Source organism: Lissotriton vulgaris, chromosome 1_1, assembly GCF_964263255.1.
Source record: "Lissotriton vulgaris chromosome 1_1, aLisVul1.2, whole genome shotgun sequence".
Classification (NCBI taxonomy): Eukaryota; Metazoa; Chordata; class Amphibia; order Caudata; family Salamandridae; genus Lissotriton; species Lissotriton vulgaris.
In genome coordinates, this window is record NC_141685.1 from 1412679034 (window position 1) to 1412695413 (window position 16380).

A 16380-nucleotide genomic window follows, 5' to 3' on the forward strand; every position below is an offset into this window, starting at 1 on the left:
TAGTGTTGAATTAGTATAGTGAAACATGCAAGTACATTTTAGGTTTTGGATAGGTTAGTCAGTTATTTGGATTTGGAATGATAGCAGAAGGATAGAAGAGGACAAAGGTTTGTATTTATATAGCGCTTGTTGACGCTAGCTATTCAGAAAGCCTACAAAGGATTAGTCGTGAATTAATATGGTGAAATATGAAGTAATTTCAGTGGTGGATATTAGTCAGTTACTTGGAGTGAGAAGGATAACCGAGGGATAAAAGGGGAAGAAAGATTTGCATTCATATAGCACTTGTTACCCCTGATGGGTGTTGAATCTCTTTTCTGGCGAGTAGCACGCCACTCCGGAACCCATAAAGGATTACTGTTGAAAATTAGTATAGTAAAAAAATATAAAGGAATTTGAGTAGTGGATATGTTATTCAGTTATTTGGGTAGTATATTAGTATAGTTTAATATGGAATTTGAAAAGTGAACATGCTAGTCTGTTAATTTCGATTGAAAAGGATAGTGGAGGGATAAAAGAGTGAAAGTTATTTATTTATTTATTTTTGTTAAGGTCTTAGCAATAGGAGGAGGCTTTGGATGAGTAAAAAGGAGTTTTGGAGGGGAGGACTCTGAGGAAAGACTTTAGAAAGGTTTGTTTTAGGGGATTGGTATAGTAAAAGAGGTGTCAGATGATGCAAGGAGGGGTAGAGTAGGAGAGAGTGTAGAAAGGGTTAGTTTGGCAATCATAGTAGTGGTATGGGGTTTGGGATAAATGAGAGAGTGGATGTAGAGGATATATTGATAGATGTATAGGATGAGAGATAGGGTAGTGCATTGGAAGGAGTAGTAGAAGAAGTTTGAGATGAGTCAGAAGGTTGGACTAGAAGATATATTGAGCGAAGTATAGGCTGAGAAATCACCCTCACTCTATCTATCTATCGCCCTCTCTCTATCTATCGCCCTCACTCTATCTATCACCCTCACTCTATCTATCTATCGCCCTCACTCTATCTATCTATCTATCTATCTATCTATCTATCTATCGCCCTCACTCTATCTATCTGTCTATCTATCGCCCTCACTCTATCTGTCTATCGCACTCACTCTATCTATCGCCATCACTCTATCTATCTATCTATCTATCTATCTATCTATCTATCTATCTATCTATCTATCTATCTATCTATCTATCTATCTATCTATCTATCTATCTATCTATCTATCTATCACCCTCACTCTATCTATTTGTCTATCTATCGCCCTCACTCTATCTATCTATCTATCTATCTATCTATCTATCTATCTATCTATCTATCTATCTATCTATCTATCTATCTATCTATCTATCTTTTGCCCTCACTCTATCTATCTATCGCCCTCCCTCTTATCTATCACCCTCCCTCTATCTATCGTCCTCACTCTATCTATCGATTGCACTCACTCTATCTATCTATCGCTTCACCACAGCATCACTCAGCACCACTACAGCATCGCTCAGGAGCACCACAACATCACTATGCACTACCACAGCATCACTGAATGCCACAGCATCACTCGTCGCCACCACAACATCACTCAGGGCCACCACAGCATAAATCTGTGCAACCATTCAACAACTGGTTTAAATATGATCCCTCAATGTTTCAAGCTTTATTACAAATGTCACAAAAAGATGTTAATATTTCCCTTCTGTTCTTGGATTTTCGTCACAATAAAATACACTGAACATATTCTTCACAAAAGTTATTTACAAAAGTTTAAGCTATTGCCATTATAAATTTCAATAACTTTTATTTAAGTATTAATTATTTTTAGGTTTAAATCTTTTTATTGGAAAACAATGCAGCAAGAGACATAGTTCACAAGTATTACACAGGTCAGTGCCCAATGGGCTCGGTAGAAAGATCAAAAGGGGCCAAGGGGCCCTAGCAGTGTTGGCTAAGTCCGACCTGTCTGGATAAAGGTAGCTGTAAACAACATCAAGTAATTCTTTTACAAAAATTAAAAGCCATTGTTATTTTTAATATCAATACATCTAAGTCACGTAAATACAAGACATATTGCATTACAAATGCTATAGGTGTCACATTTGCGAAAGTTAAAACTATTGGCATTGTAAATGACAAAGCTATTAATTTCGCTATTTTCAAAACCAACACATAAATAAAAAAATTGTTATTTACAGAACCAATAGCTCAAACTTTCCTAATGCAAGACCTATTGCATTGCAAATGCTTGTTTTATTTATTCTCCATTTACTTGATCTTTGCCTTGACTTTTGCCTGTTTCATATTTGTCCTCTGCGCTTGCTATTACTACCAGTGAGTTACTTCGTTTGGGGCAAAAAATGATATAGGTCACGGTCGGGCAGTTTGAGTCCGTCTTCTATTCCTATAAGAAGGAAGCGGTAATTAGACCGTGGAGTAACATTGGTATAAATATATAGACTGATCGGGATCAAATGTATCTAATAAGTGTGTATGTAATTAAAGAACACGGCAAAATGCTCATCGACGGCAAAACAAAAAGCTGCAAAGGCATGTTTAATTTACATAATCGTGTTCACTGATTAGCTAGACAGTCTTTTTGCTATATCTTGTTTCCAGAATAAATACTTAAGATACGTTAAAACATGTTTCTCTTTAAATCATTCATGTGTCTAATCTTTGAACAGTGAAAAGTTAACCATTACAAGATGGCCGCCATGATCATCTACTAAGTGCTCATCTCGACCATCAACTACAACTGCGGCCAATAGCTCTCGGTGCCTGGAAAGGTTAGATGGAGACTACATTTCCAATCAGGCCGAGGCGCGCATGCGTAAAGTTGGTAGTCCTTGGCGGCGCTGCTGGTGGCTGTGATCGGACGGGGGGTGACTGTCTCCGTAGTGAAGATGCAGTGCTGGAACCGCGTGTACTGTGTCCTGAGTTCGGTGAGCAGAGACAGAGTCCCCAAATGTGTCTGGGAACGGACACAGCCACATGACAGTTATTGTGACAGTGATTGCCCGCAAGCCTCCCGTGGGCCCACGAACCTGACATTGGTAGGGTGCAGGGGGTGGTATTAAGGGCGTAGTGTTTAGATGCCCCCTTGTGCAACTACATACGACACCGAGAAGAAGACAACCCTCCTTCGAGGTGCGCTCGCTGTACACGTAGCTGATAAGTGAACCTATGTCAAACGTGACACTATCGGCCAAGCTTGAGATTTTAGAGATCGCTTTGTCTTATGAAACTTGTACTTTGCTTTTTCTGCTTGTAAACACCGGTCTGTCCACCTCTGAATGCAAAGTGTTTTTTAATAAAAAAAGGGTTAAAATGACACCTGGCCTCTAGGTACGTATGTCTAAAGTCAAGAGACCCCCTGAGCTAGGGTGACACTTCACCACCTTAACTAGTACGCTGCGGGGATAGAGTGGTCAGACTATCCACTCGTTTCGGCTTCTCCATAACACTCAACTTGTTAGTGTTGTATGGAGGGCCGCTTGATATTATTCCGATTCTGGTCTACGCTTAACTTTCCATTAAAGTTTATTGAGCTAGTTGTGTATTTAAAGGGAGCAGGCATGCTAATGCTTTTTGTACTAAATTATAGTGGGTGGTTAATTGAGTTTAGTATCATATTAACCACCCACTTTGTATTCTCAGTTGACAAATTCTGACTCGTAAAAAGCTTATCACTTGACCATCGTAATGGTTCTAAACAAGTGGTTCTTAACCTCTTGTCTTCTCTGGACCCCCACTTAACCTTTACGGGGACCGGGGATCCCCACTAAATCGTTATTGGAATCCAGGAACCCACACTGAGACGTAACTGGAAGCTTGGTAACCAGGCCTAAGCATTTTCGGGAGATTTGAACTGCAAAACAATACACAACAAGCATTTTCAATGCAATAGGTCTCGCATTATTAAAGTTTGAGCTATTGGCAATGCTAAATAATGCAACACCAAAAGCTCAAGCTTTAATAATGCGAGACCTATTGCATTGCAAATGCTTGTTGAACCTGGGACGGGCGGTTCGGATTTCCAGAGCTCAATCGTTCTGTAAAACGATTCTTTGCTCGATGGTTTTTGAACTAGACCTCCAGGGCAGTAAATCCTCCATTTCCACCATAGTGGATGGTAACATTTGTCAGGATCAGTATCATTAATCTTTATTCGGATATACATTATCCATAAAAGTACAAACATTGCTTATAATCACATACATAGTCCATCATAATTTAAAATAACATTTGTCATTTGCTTGACCTATAAGCCCTTTCGATTTCTCCTTCTTTATCCGGTTCAGGGTCATGTGGGAAGGCTGTCTCGTTGACTGAATATCAAGGAGGTTCGCTTCTGGAGATATGCGGGACAGCTATCAGGGCCTCTCGGCACTTTTATCAATCATTGTAGGCTTCAGGTCGCCTTTATTTCTATTGTTTCTGCTTACCTCGGTGCAGTCCATCTGCTTCTTTGTATATTGGGGAGGAGAGAGGGGAGAAGGAAGAAGATAGAGTGGGGGGAAAGGGAAGGAGAGAGTGAAGAGGGAGACAGAGACAGAGAGGGAATAAGAAAGAGAGGGACGCGGGTGAAAGGGGCAAGGGGGAGGTGGGGGGAGTGGGAGAGGGAAAGGGGAGAAAGAGAAAAGGGAGGGTAAAGAGAGGGGAGAGAAGGGGGAGTGGGAGAGGAAGAGGGAGAGAGGTGGGAGAGAGAGAAGAAGAGAGGGAAGAGTGAGAGGGAGGGTGAAACGGAGAAAGAGGGAAGTAGAAGAAGAGAGAGTGAGGGTGAGAAAAGATGGAGGGAGCGAGAGAGGGAGAGAGAGAGAGAGAGGAGAGAGTGAGTGTGTGTGTTTTTTGTTGTTATGCTGAGTGTTTGCCCAGCACTCTATGCACTCTGTAAGATTAACTCAAAGCCTTCAGGAGGCACAGGAGAAATGAAATAAAAGAACAGAGACAAGGGAAAGGAACAGATATGGGACTAAGGAAGAAAGTGCAACCTTTAGGGATGGAGTGGTTTCTCCAAAGAAGGTATGATCTTGTCTGAAGCCTGGGTGTTGCTGAGAGTTTTGTTCTGCGCCTGTAGATCTTACACAAAGTGTTTTATATCTGTTAATTAGTTATTCTCATTAATACACTTAAAATCTTTTAGTACAAAAGAAATTATCATTTTATGAATCAGTTGGTTTCGAATAGGCAGACACCCCAATAACATTTGTGAAATAAAATATATACAATATTGCACGTGAGGTGATTACATATGGAGGAAGGAACTACACGTACCCACAGAAGTCAGTGAGAAAAGTTCACTCGTGTGTGCATTAAATGTGGGCAAATCTATATTACAGGGGCAGAAATCTGACCACTATGCCCAGTTTTTACTCCGAAATATTTTTCAAGAGGGTGGTGTGCAATGAATTGTTGCATGGGGGGGCACACGTGATTAAGGACAGCTGGTAGCTGTGCCTTAATGTACGGGTTCCTATGGTTTAATGTTGTACCTGAGAGTGTGCGACAGAGAACCCAGCCAGAGCCATGCTAAGCCCACCCCCTCCTCACCTCTCCCCCCGGGATGTGCCCACGGTGTGGATATCATATACCTGGACCACGACATCAGTGTCATACACTTGTCACATATCGGCTGCCATTAAAATGTCATTATCTCACCTTGACCAACACTGATTAGCACGGCACATGCTTCATTTACCTAACGCAAAATATAGCGCTTCCGCGTCTAGTCTGGGGTGCCAAGCGCTACATAAATGTAATTTCAATGCAGTTCCGTACAGCGCCTAGGCGGATGCCATCTTATTTCAGGAAGATTTGGAAATATATGGTATTTCCAGGAAACCTGCTGTAAGCATATAGATTTCAACTATATCATGAGACAAAGGGATGGTCACGTGACGTCCTCGGGTTCCGGGAGGCGCGTGCAGCCTCCTGCCTGGCGATGCACCTGTGGGAGAAGATACTGCACCGACGCACACTTTAAAATGTTGGAAGAGAGAGGCTTAGATGGAGAGCAACGGAGGCCTAGGTGGGTTAAACAGAGAAGGGCAGAGAGGGAAACAAGGAGAGGCAGAAGGGGAGGTGAAAAGAGAAAGAGAACGAGTGAGACATGCAAAAAGAATTGGAGAAAAAGAACAAGGGAAGTAAGACAAATATAGAGCTCAATGTAAAAGGCGATAGAGAGCGAAGAAAGAGTAAAATGGAGATAGTGAAATACAAGCAAAGAGAAAATAAGGCACTGATTGCAAAGTCAGGCTTTAAAACAACATACAGACTAATAAAGTGGGCTCTAGTACTGGACACAGGCTGATCAGTGAGGCACTGATGCAAGGCATGGATTGTAGAGCCACTGAGTCATCATTTGAAACAACTCACAAACTAAAATGGTGGACTCCAGAACTTGTATTTAAACATACGATGGCAGTGAAAATTGGATGAGTGAGGCGGGCTCTAAAAAGCATGGATTGTGGAGAGAGAGGCTGTGAAATCAAACACATTGTGGAGACTGGCTCGGACGTAAGGCACAGATTGTGAGGACAGGCTTTGAAAAAAAGGAAAAGATTGTGGAGACAAGCAAGGGAAAAAGAAGATAATTTAGAGGTAAGCTCGGAAATAGAGAGCTGTTTGCAAAGTAATCAAACGGATGTGGAAAAATGTTGTGCAACAAGGAGCAGGTGGTAGAGGCAGGCTGTGAAGCAAGGCACCGGCTCTGTAGTTACGCTCGAAAAGTAGGCGTAAGCTGGAGACTGAAAAGCCTAGCTTTCAAACAACGCAGAGGGAAGGGAGTCTGGCCCTACAAGGTGGCTCTGACAAATGCAGCATCATTGGAGAATGAACCCAGGGCGGTGGTTTATTCAGTGAGAGTCAGACACGTTAAGGAAATGTCCTCACCGGAGCGCAGCCAGTCTGTGGGTCCAGGAGGCAGAATGCATAGGTAGAGGCTGCAGCGGGGGGAGAGAGGCAGAGGGAGTTTTGTGCGGTCACGCGGCGCGCAAAAGCAGGTAATGAGCCATGACGGCTCGTAAATTAGAAAAAGGCAGCAGGGCGGAGCGGCATATGGCTGCTTTGCGCGTGCGCACACCTCGTGCACTGTACCTCTATGCCTCGTGCACTGTAGCTCTATGCCAGTGGCAGCACTCTGAAAACGCCCTTACTAAATGTCTCGCATAGGAGCGCATGTGCGCTGGCTCAGCGAGACCTAAAAATAAAGGAACACGTATTCCTCGAGCAAATACAGAAATTATTCAACCTTATATCACTGTCGACAATTGTAAGCTAAGCCCTGCCACTTCCTGATCTCTCCACCACTCCCTCCAATATTCCACAATGCACCCCTTGTTTGCTCTGTACGGTAACCCACTCTTCTATGTACTCAATATTTCCATTCATATTCTTCTCCTAACACCCACCACCTGCTTAGCAGTGACCTCGGGTACGATGCCTTATCATAAATCCCTGAAATATACCTTCTGATCTGATCCAGATATTCTTCGTACAATGGCCTGCTCCAGAGTTGCATTTTATGTGATCACCCACCCCCATATATAAGTTGCCTCAGACACCTACTAGTTGCACTAAATCCCCTGGGTTATTTCTTCACACAGATTTTGAAGGGCTGACCTAATTTCCCTCCCTGGACCATTTGTAGCATTGGTGGTGCATGATGTGCAGTGTTTCCCTGGGAGTTACCCTACAATATTGAACTGCTTTACAAAGGGCCCCTGCCTTAATGTAAGTGTTTCGTTGCAGTAGTAACAGAATTTACCAGTCAATACGAATTATTTACAAATGGCAATGCATGCACCCTTAACTACAAACTAAGAAAACATGCCCCACATTGAGTGGATTAACTGTGCAGGTTACACCAGGCTCATCAAGGTTTAGTGAGGAGAATGGAAAATATAGCAGTTCTTCAGCTCCTTAGCGAGCCAAAGAACAGATAAGCCCCTGCCTGACCAGACCAGTCTTGAAGGCAGCACTTAATCGACCAGAGACCTGACTGTCCTGCTGCACGTCCAGCTCTACTGGGAGTAAAATAATTGAAGTACACTGTTCTCCCAGACTGGGAAACTACAGAGAAACCCATACTGATCATCTGCAAGACTAGTAAGAAACTGTGACATGCAGCTGGCTGTAAAGCATTGACCTTAATAGTAGGGCTGTGCTACTATACCAGGGTTTCGGTCAGTTGGGTCCGGTATTTCATCTGAACGAGTGGGAGGATTCTAGGCATCGTGACCTTTAAGTTTGTGCTTATGGTTAAAACTTTGATCTGCTGCATGAAGGTTATCCCCTGTTTAACCATAAACCAGTTTTTTTTCCTCCTGTATGAGGGTGTGGGGGAGAGGGAGGGAGGAGTTTATTCCTAGTCACTTTAGTCATAAGAATTGGAACGAGGCACTTGATTACAATTATCACAGTATTACCTTGGTTCAGGCACAAGTAGTTCTTTATCGTATAATGCCTGTTTCTTGGACATACTTTACTTTAGGAGAGTTGAACCAGACTCATGTGTGATCTGTAGATTTTCGTGACTGGATGACTGCTGTCAACATCGAAGTTGGAACACTTCATTAACACTGAGGTGGAACCCTGGCCGCACCTGAGGATGCAGCTTCTGTACAAGTGTACCATCTGCCCAAAGCCTACGAAGGCTGCAACTGCTGAAGACATCCACTAGGTAAAGGTCGGCCCAGGGGCCTCACCAGCAGCCCGTCTGCATCCATCATAGGGAGGCCACAGCTGCAAAAGACTAGAGCTGTCACTGGAGGGACTGTTCTAAAATCTTAAGTCGTCAAGTTCTGAGGACGGCCACAGCCCGGCAGCTCAAAATTGGCTGCTGCAAGAGCACTGCATTCCTCCCTCATTCAGAACCCCAAACTTCATCAACCAAATGTAGGTAACAGCAGGACTTGAGAAATGTGAAAGAACAAGAGCCTGAGTAGCAGATCGAGATCTTCAGAATTAACTTAGTCTTTTTACGAGTAATCGCAAAGAGGTGAAACCAAACTGAACTCTTGGGTTTATCGTCACCTTCAAGGTGATTTGAGTGACCTGCACTTGCGCCTGAGGAGGGCCTTGTCTCGAGTTACAAGCCAGCAATAATAGAAGGCGAGCAACCCCGATAGCGAGGGTATGGTACTGAGGGGTGTAGTATTAAATGATGCTGTGCGATTAAAGTACTTTATTTTTATTCAAAGGATAAGCACTGGGCTTGACAATATATTGTTGCGTCTGTTGGTTGACTTTTGAGTTCTGAGCTCTTGCCCTCCAAGCTACCAAAATGAGAAGCCCTTGACTGCCCACCCTTGCAACCCTGAAAGTGAAAAGGGTGCACTTGACCTAGTTTGCAGAGCCATAGTAGGATACAGGACTCTATTGGTAATCTATCTAAACTATCACAATTGGGGCCCAGTATCCACTATTTACTCTGTGGCTTATCATTCCACCCCCATGGATTCTGACAGCATTCATTCCCATATCATTGCTGAACATGTATCGATTTATTTTTGTAGTTTCTTTACAGAGCAACCCAGGTACATCTGGCATCGGTAAGCTGAATATAGCACTTTTAGATTAGTTCTGCCATTGCAGTAAATGGACTTCTCAGTTCCTGTTTTTTTTTATAGTAGGAAGAAATGAGTTGTCCCTGATGGAGGGTTAGAGGGAATTACAGATTTGTGGCACACTACTTAAGAAAGTCTAGTCGAAATGCATTGTTTCTTTAAGGCAGTTGGTACCAAGAGAAGTGAGACCGTCTTTCATTTGGAACAAATTCCTCTAGACTTGATGAATTTCTGTGGCAAATTAATGTGGGCCCTGGAAGGAAGGGCTTTGCATGCTAGACAGGCCATAATGTTCATTGTTCTCGCTTCAATCGGAACTTATTGAAAAGGGTACTAAGATGCCAAAACAATTTACTCCTAGTTTCTTGGTAAATAGTGTTTCCGCTGCTCTCTAGGTTGACTCTTAAAGATCAAGGTGTACCCTAGGAAGAAAGTCTTGTCTATAGTGAACTAAATTAGTCTAGTTTTGAAACGACCAAGGACTGTAAAACAAGTTTGAAATCAGATTCTCAAGATAGTGAGCTTTATACTCTCTCGAGGCTCGGTGATTTCATTTCTAGAAAGGTTATTTGTGTGTGCTTGTAGAGAAGATTTCTTGTCCATGTTGCCACATAACAGTTTCTTTCACTCTGTGATTTCAGGCTTGCACAAGGAGGTTCAGAAGTCTAACAGGTAATAATGGGCAGTAGTGTTACTCTGGCAAAGGTCGGAATAAACTCAGGTTTGGATGGATTTAGTTAAAAATGAGGGTGGGTCGCCCAAAGATGTAAACTCCCAGTGATTCGAGCTGGAAGAGTCGTTTAATCATCAGAAGAAGCTTTTACGCACAGCTCTAAATAGCCACAGCCTGTTGAAACACTCACAGGTATACACTTTCTGCTGGAACATATCGTCATATACTGTACATGCTCTTAATCGCCCAATAGCTATTTCCTATTGTGCAGCCCTTAAAAGACTCATTAATTTGCACTAAATGTCTGTTTCGAAAGGCAGGAGAAAAACGGGCACAATTTGCCATGTGCCTCAGAGATGTTAATAGATTTTAAATGGCCACATAATTTGCTCCTTCTTTGTCCTTTTGTATTCTGTTAGTTAGTCCTAAATCAACGACCTCAGCTACTCATTCTTTTTTCTCTCCATAATTCTTTTTATTATGCCATAAACATAAATGTTAAAAAAAACAACTGACACTGACATCGCATAACACTTGACTCTCAGTAGTACATGGACATTTGACCTTTTACAGACACTTGTGGCATTCTGAGCCAGCACCGAAGATCTGTTTTTTCGCCATGGCCCCCATATTGTTTTTGTAATTTTCCTGGCTATCCCTTACTTTAGTATGTTGTGCGTTCTGCCTGCATGCACCAATCCACACCTGCTTTCCATTGTGATATTGTGGGTGTGTCCCTGTTCGCCCACGTGCGAGCAGTGTCTCTTCATGCCGTGATAAGGGCTACGTTACAGAAGAGTAATATATGTGTGGGTCGCTTTTGGTCCCCCCATGTCCCCAGGATGCCAGCGACTACATTCTTGTGATTATAAATAGAATGTCAAACATGTCGGGCGTTGCAGAGATGAAAATGAATGAAAGAAAAATTGGCTAGCTATTAGTGGTATAATGCCAAGGACGACATGAAGAGGCCACACCATCTTAACCCCTCTGGCACATTTTCTTTTAAAATGCGATGCAAACTGATTTGGTTGCCGATCACCATTTCTAAACATGGCTTGAATTTCCTTACCTTCTCTTAAGTCTTGGGCCAGCTGATCATAGGGGCCCGGATCAACCACCTATATGTATATGAAGGTAACTTAGATCTCTGTGCTAAATCCAGAGGCAGAACATCTCTTGCCATCTTTACCATTATCAGTTACCCAGGGTTTCCATTTATAGTTGGGTGGCATTGAAAAATTCTCCGATTTTGTAGGTTCTGGTTCCAGGGGACATCAACCTGGAGGACTTTTCTCCACAAAAGTGATACTAAGGTGGAGGAAGTTCAATTTATGGATTTTATTCCAGATTTAACACTGAAAAGAAATCAGAAGCTTTACCTTTATTTTCCAAATCATACATGTTCTCAGTGTACCTTAATATGTTTATCGTAAGCTTTCTTTTTCTGTTGAGCTTTGAGAAGTAACATCTAACTTCAGCATGAAATCTTAGGCTTGACTACCAAACTGTTCCGTGATTTTGTTGATCTGGCCTCTTTGGGTTTCATAATTATCTTCAGTGTTTGTTTATGATTTCAGAGCAAACCAGCATTGGAAGGGGAGCAAACGGTTTTCATATTCAGACTACTTGAAAATTTAATTTCACTTTTCTATGCAAACATGCCCTGTTTCTTGAATGTGATCAGTACTTTCTGTACATCTATGCTGAGTTGCCGCCTTTCGTGCTCCACGTACTACAGGTGCAAGCCTTTGGTTCAGTTGGCAACCTTGAATTGATGCAGGCAGCAAAAATGTTTACAGAAATGATGGATGACTTTGAATTCCAGCTAGTTACTGGCTCATCAAATTATTTCTGGTGGTCATATCCTTGATCACCTATTTTCTGCTAATTAGTTATGGTCTGTTTTGATTAGTTTCTTTGCAGACGTCTGCCATCGGATTATGTTGAAACCGAAGCCACACCTGAAAAAGTTTACCATATCAGATAATCAGTAATAAACCATGATTACAATATGAGATACGTTGTAAGGGAAAAAGAGCATTGTTACAAATTGGAGATGTATCTCATTCGGGAAACAGCCTAAATCACGCAGCCTAAACAGTGCATGGCTAAACAACGTAGGGGGAACCATGCACATCTAAATGGCACATATGCCTTTACCACTCATTGCGTAGTTTAGACGTTAGTGGTATTTAGCGCTCTAGACTCGGGCGGAGAGGCGGATGTGATTTCCTGTCCAGACGAGGAACAGCTTGGTGAACATGATTTTTTTATTATTTGTCACACTTTTTTTATTTTGTATTACTTTTGTCGTGGAACTTGTGAGTTTTAGGGCTTAGGGCATGTGGTCAGTGTACTTTAAGGGGGGGTGCCAGTATTAGGGCTCAGGGTGGGGGACTGGTTAGTTTGCAGGGCTGTGTTTTAGGGCTTCAGGACGGCGGATAGGGAACTTTTTACGGCTGTGGGGGCGGTTTTAGGGCTCATTGCTGGGGGTGATAGGTCTGGGGTGAAGGTTTTAGGGCACAGGGCAGGGGATGTCTGGATCGATTTCAAGGCTGGGGCCCGGGGTTTAGGGTGCAGGAGTGTTTTTAGGACTGCGGTGAGGTTCGGATTTAGGAAGGGGTCCTTTTTTTTAGGTCGAGGACCGTAGGCTGCGCTTGCGCAGTTCGGTCCGAAGATTTAATATTTTTTAGTTAGGGGGCTTGCACCCGCCCGCTTCTCCATTGGCTGGCCTCGTAATTGCTGGCCAGCCATTGGACTAGAGGGGCGTCACTCCCTTTAAGCCCCGTCTTTTTCAGATTCGGGGCGTGTTTTTGCGTTCTTTCTCACCGTGACGTCATCCGTCACTCAACAAAAAACACGCCCGAATGCGAAAATGGCGGCGCTTTCCCTTTTCCCGACCACTACCGACTTCCCATCTTAGACATTCTCCCGCCCCCTCTCGTCGTCAAAGCCCCTCCCACAGTCCACACCTCAGACTCCTGCCCTCCGAGATTTCCCCACCTCTGAGACTGCCTCCCAGACTTTACACTCCCCGTCACCCTGGAAAAAAAACCTCAGAGCTCTGCTTCCAGGCTGGTGCCTTCCCCGGAACCACCATAGCTGGTACCAAGGTGAGTGAAAAAGTCCGTTGCTTTTGTTAGGGGATTATCGGCGGAGTGGAGCGGGCCGGCTGTGAGCAGCGCGGGAGAAGTGGAGGCGTCTACTGCAGTTAAAAAAACTTGTGAGCGCAGATGGATGAAAGCGCAGCCGGCTTAAGGAGAGTAGGCAGCTGTAGCGTAATCAGTGACGTCAGGTAATCTGTCAGTGCTTGCGTAAAGCGCTCCAATTTATTTCCTGGTTTAGGAGTCACCTTGTTTATTGAATGCAAACTTTTTCCAACATAGCTCCTGCTGAACTGTTCCATGCTCACAGCTCTGTGTTTTGTATGTACATGCCGTTAGGTTGCTCATGCACATGCACATGTGCGTACTGTGTTTATGGTTCGTTGTTGCAGACACATGTCGTGCTCACAGGGTGCTTATTTTGTATGCACATTCAGTATGTATATACAGTATCTGTGCGTGGCTCATTCATACATGCATTCGTTGCTCACATGTTGCTATTTGTATGTCTGTTTATTTTAATTCTCACCTACAGATGGCGAAATGACTTTTGTGGACTATACCAGAAACTCAATGGGTTTAGAGTTAGCTCATTGCTTGCTTTTGGTTAACTTTCTTGTCACTCTCGTTATCTTTCTTATGTGATGGCTTTGATTGAATGTCCTGTATTTGTACCTCCCTGGAGCTCTTTATCATTCTTTTAATTTTTTTGTGATTGAATAACTTGTCGACTACTCACTTTCGGAGAATTTCTATTTTCTTTAAGAACTAGACAAGAGTGCACGTTCCCTTTTTATATGTTTCTCTCTCAAATACCCTCCTACGTGCTCAGTGTTACTACTGCGCGTTTCTTGGGCTTGCTCCGCTGCCCCCTGGTTGTGCTTGCTCCCCTGCCACCTGGTTGTGCTTGCTCCCCTGCCCCCTGGTTGTGCGTGCTTCCCTGCCCCCTGGTTGTGCTTGCTCCCCTGCCCCCTGGTTGTGCTTGCTCTCCTGCCCCCTGGCTGTGCTTGCTCTCCTGCTCCTGCCTCGTGTGTGTGGGTGCTAATGCAATAGGTCTCGCATATACAAACGATTAAGCTATTGGCAACGTAAATGACAATGCCTTTTATTTAGGATTAAAAAAAAAATGTCATGAGCAATGCCAATAGCTCTACCTTTAATAATGCCGAGACCATTGCATTGTAAATGCTTGTTTAAGGATTCAGGGCAGGCTGCGTTTTAGGATTTAGAGAAGGGGCTAGGGCAGAACCTTAACCACGTATATGCTTTTGCCAAATATGCCATTACAACTAAATTTGTTGTAAAGGCATGCATGTTTAAGACACGGTCATTGTTAGGACCTCGTTGTTCAGTTATGCTGGGGGGAGTGCATGGATGCAGCATAAAACCCATCTCATACATGTGTGGGTTACTCAGATGGAAAATGGATAGGAGTAATGGTTTGAAAATGAAGTACATAAAAATATTTCAATATACTGCCTGCTTTTTAGGACCACACCATTCTTTAGTATAGAAAAGACTCAAGGGAGAGATATCCTCTGGCTTTTCAGGTTGCATATGTATCTGGACTGGGGACACATTTTAAAAATAAATTGCAAAAAATGGTGTTTGATTAGAAAAGGGGATCAGGTGAGTCCAAAAAATTTGTAGACTTGAGGTTGGCCTTCCCAGCTTTTCGCCATGTCCGAGTAACTGTGGCAGATTATCTGAATTTCAATTATAATTCCTTTTTGCGATATCATATAGCAGTCAAGAGACAGGCCCCCTCTTCAGGATGTAAATAATTTTAACTTCTAGAAGTCCATTAACATGATCTTTCATAAACCTATGTTTTTAATTCCTGCCAATCCACTAATTGTTTGGAGTTTCCCTTGGACTGAGCCATGGCCCTTTGCCATTGGAAACAACAATGTTACGTTTGTCTTTTGTTTTAGCTTCTTGCATCTCCCCTTCAAATAGTAGTGTCTTTCTTGGGGAGATTAAAGTTTTTTTTTTTTTGTCACGAAGGCACAGCGAAGACTAACCAGTCCTGTAAAAAACCTTGCTTTAATGGTTGTAGCCTTCAGTAGCACAGATTTGTGGAATTTTTCTGGACTGGATAGTTGCGCTAAGCGCTTTGCCCATTGCATACAGATATTTCCTGGAAGGGTTGTCATGCCGGATATTTCAGGGGGCGCAGTTTCAGTTGATTGTATTCCTTCAGAATTTTTCACAGTATAAACACTTTATACAGGCAGACTGTAGACTAGTTTTATGTACAGAAAATAATTAATTATTGAAGCTTGAATTTACATTTTTAATTCACTTTTCTGATTTTGCTTAATTGCTTTCGTCATTAAATCTGATATTAATATGTTTAGACTTTTATATATGGTACATTTTAATGCTAATAGTTGTTTTTAAGACAGTGTGTTTCTTTATGCATTTAAAGATTTTTTTTTTAAGTTTATTTTCCAATTTCCCCCACAAAGCAATAATACATAAACTTTGGTTCACTGTCATATAAAGTATCATACCACAGATGGGCTATTTCTCTTTTGGCCAGCAGCAGTCCAAGGGACGCAAATCTTCTAATTTATTGGGGGGAAACTAACAGTGTAGCCCAGCAATGCCGCTTCCGCTGTGGGGATAAGAGACATGTTAGTCATGTCTCCCAGTGTGGTGTGTATTTGCTTCCAGTAGGTTTGCAATTTGGGACAGGTCCATGTGAGATGTGCAAAACCCGTGTGTGGGGCGGCACATTTCTGGCAATTATGTGGTTTGGACGGGTCTAATCTGTGTGCTTTGGTGGGAGTACAGTAAATGCGGCGTAGGAATTTTAAATGTAGAAGTTTGTGCCTACTGTTAAGAGAGACTTCCCTTGTTACCGTGCAGCATTTCGCCCACTGTTCATCTGTAGTGACGCGACTTAGGTCAGTTTCCCATTCAGTGCGGACTTTATCATCGTTCACTGGCCGCACGCGATTGCGCACTTTGTATAGTTTAGCTATGAGGTGAGCACCAGTCTCACCCTCGATGATTAATGTTAGTGGTATTCACGGGCAGTTCCCGGTGTGCTGGCGG

The 16380-nt window shown here is 42.9% G+C and overlaps 1 protein-coding gene across 1 annotated transcript in view; it reads left to right on the plus strand.

Moving 5' to 3' along the window:
- The first annotated feature begins 2744 nt into the window (after positions 1-2744).
- The window catches only part of LOC147750618 (dihydrolipoyl dehydrogenase, mitochondrial-like), a 201922-nt gene continuing 188286 nt past the window's right edge, over positions 2745-16380 (plus strand). Inside the window, exon 1 of the mRNA XM_086967208.1 lies at positions 2745-2913. Within this exon, the coding sequence (XP_086823334.1) occupies positions 2875-2913 (39 nt within the window). The 5' untranslated portion in view covers positions 2745-2874. The remainder of the gene's footprint in view (positions 2914-16380) is intronic.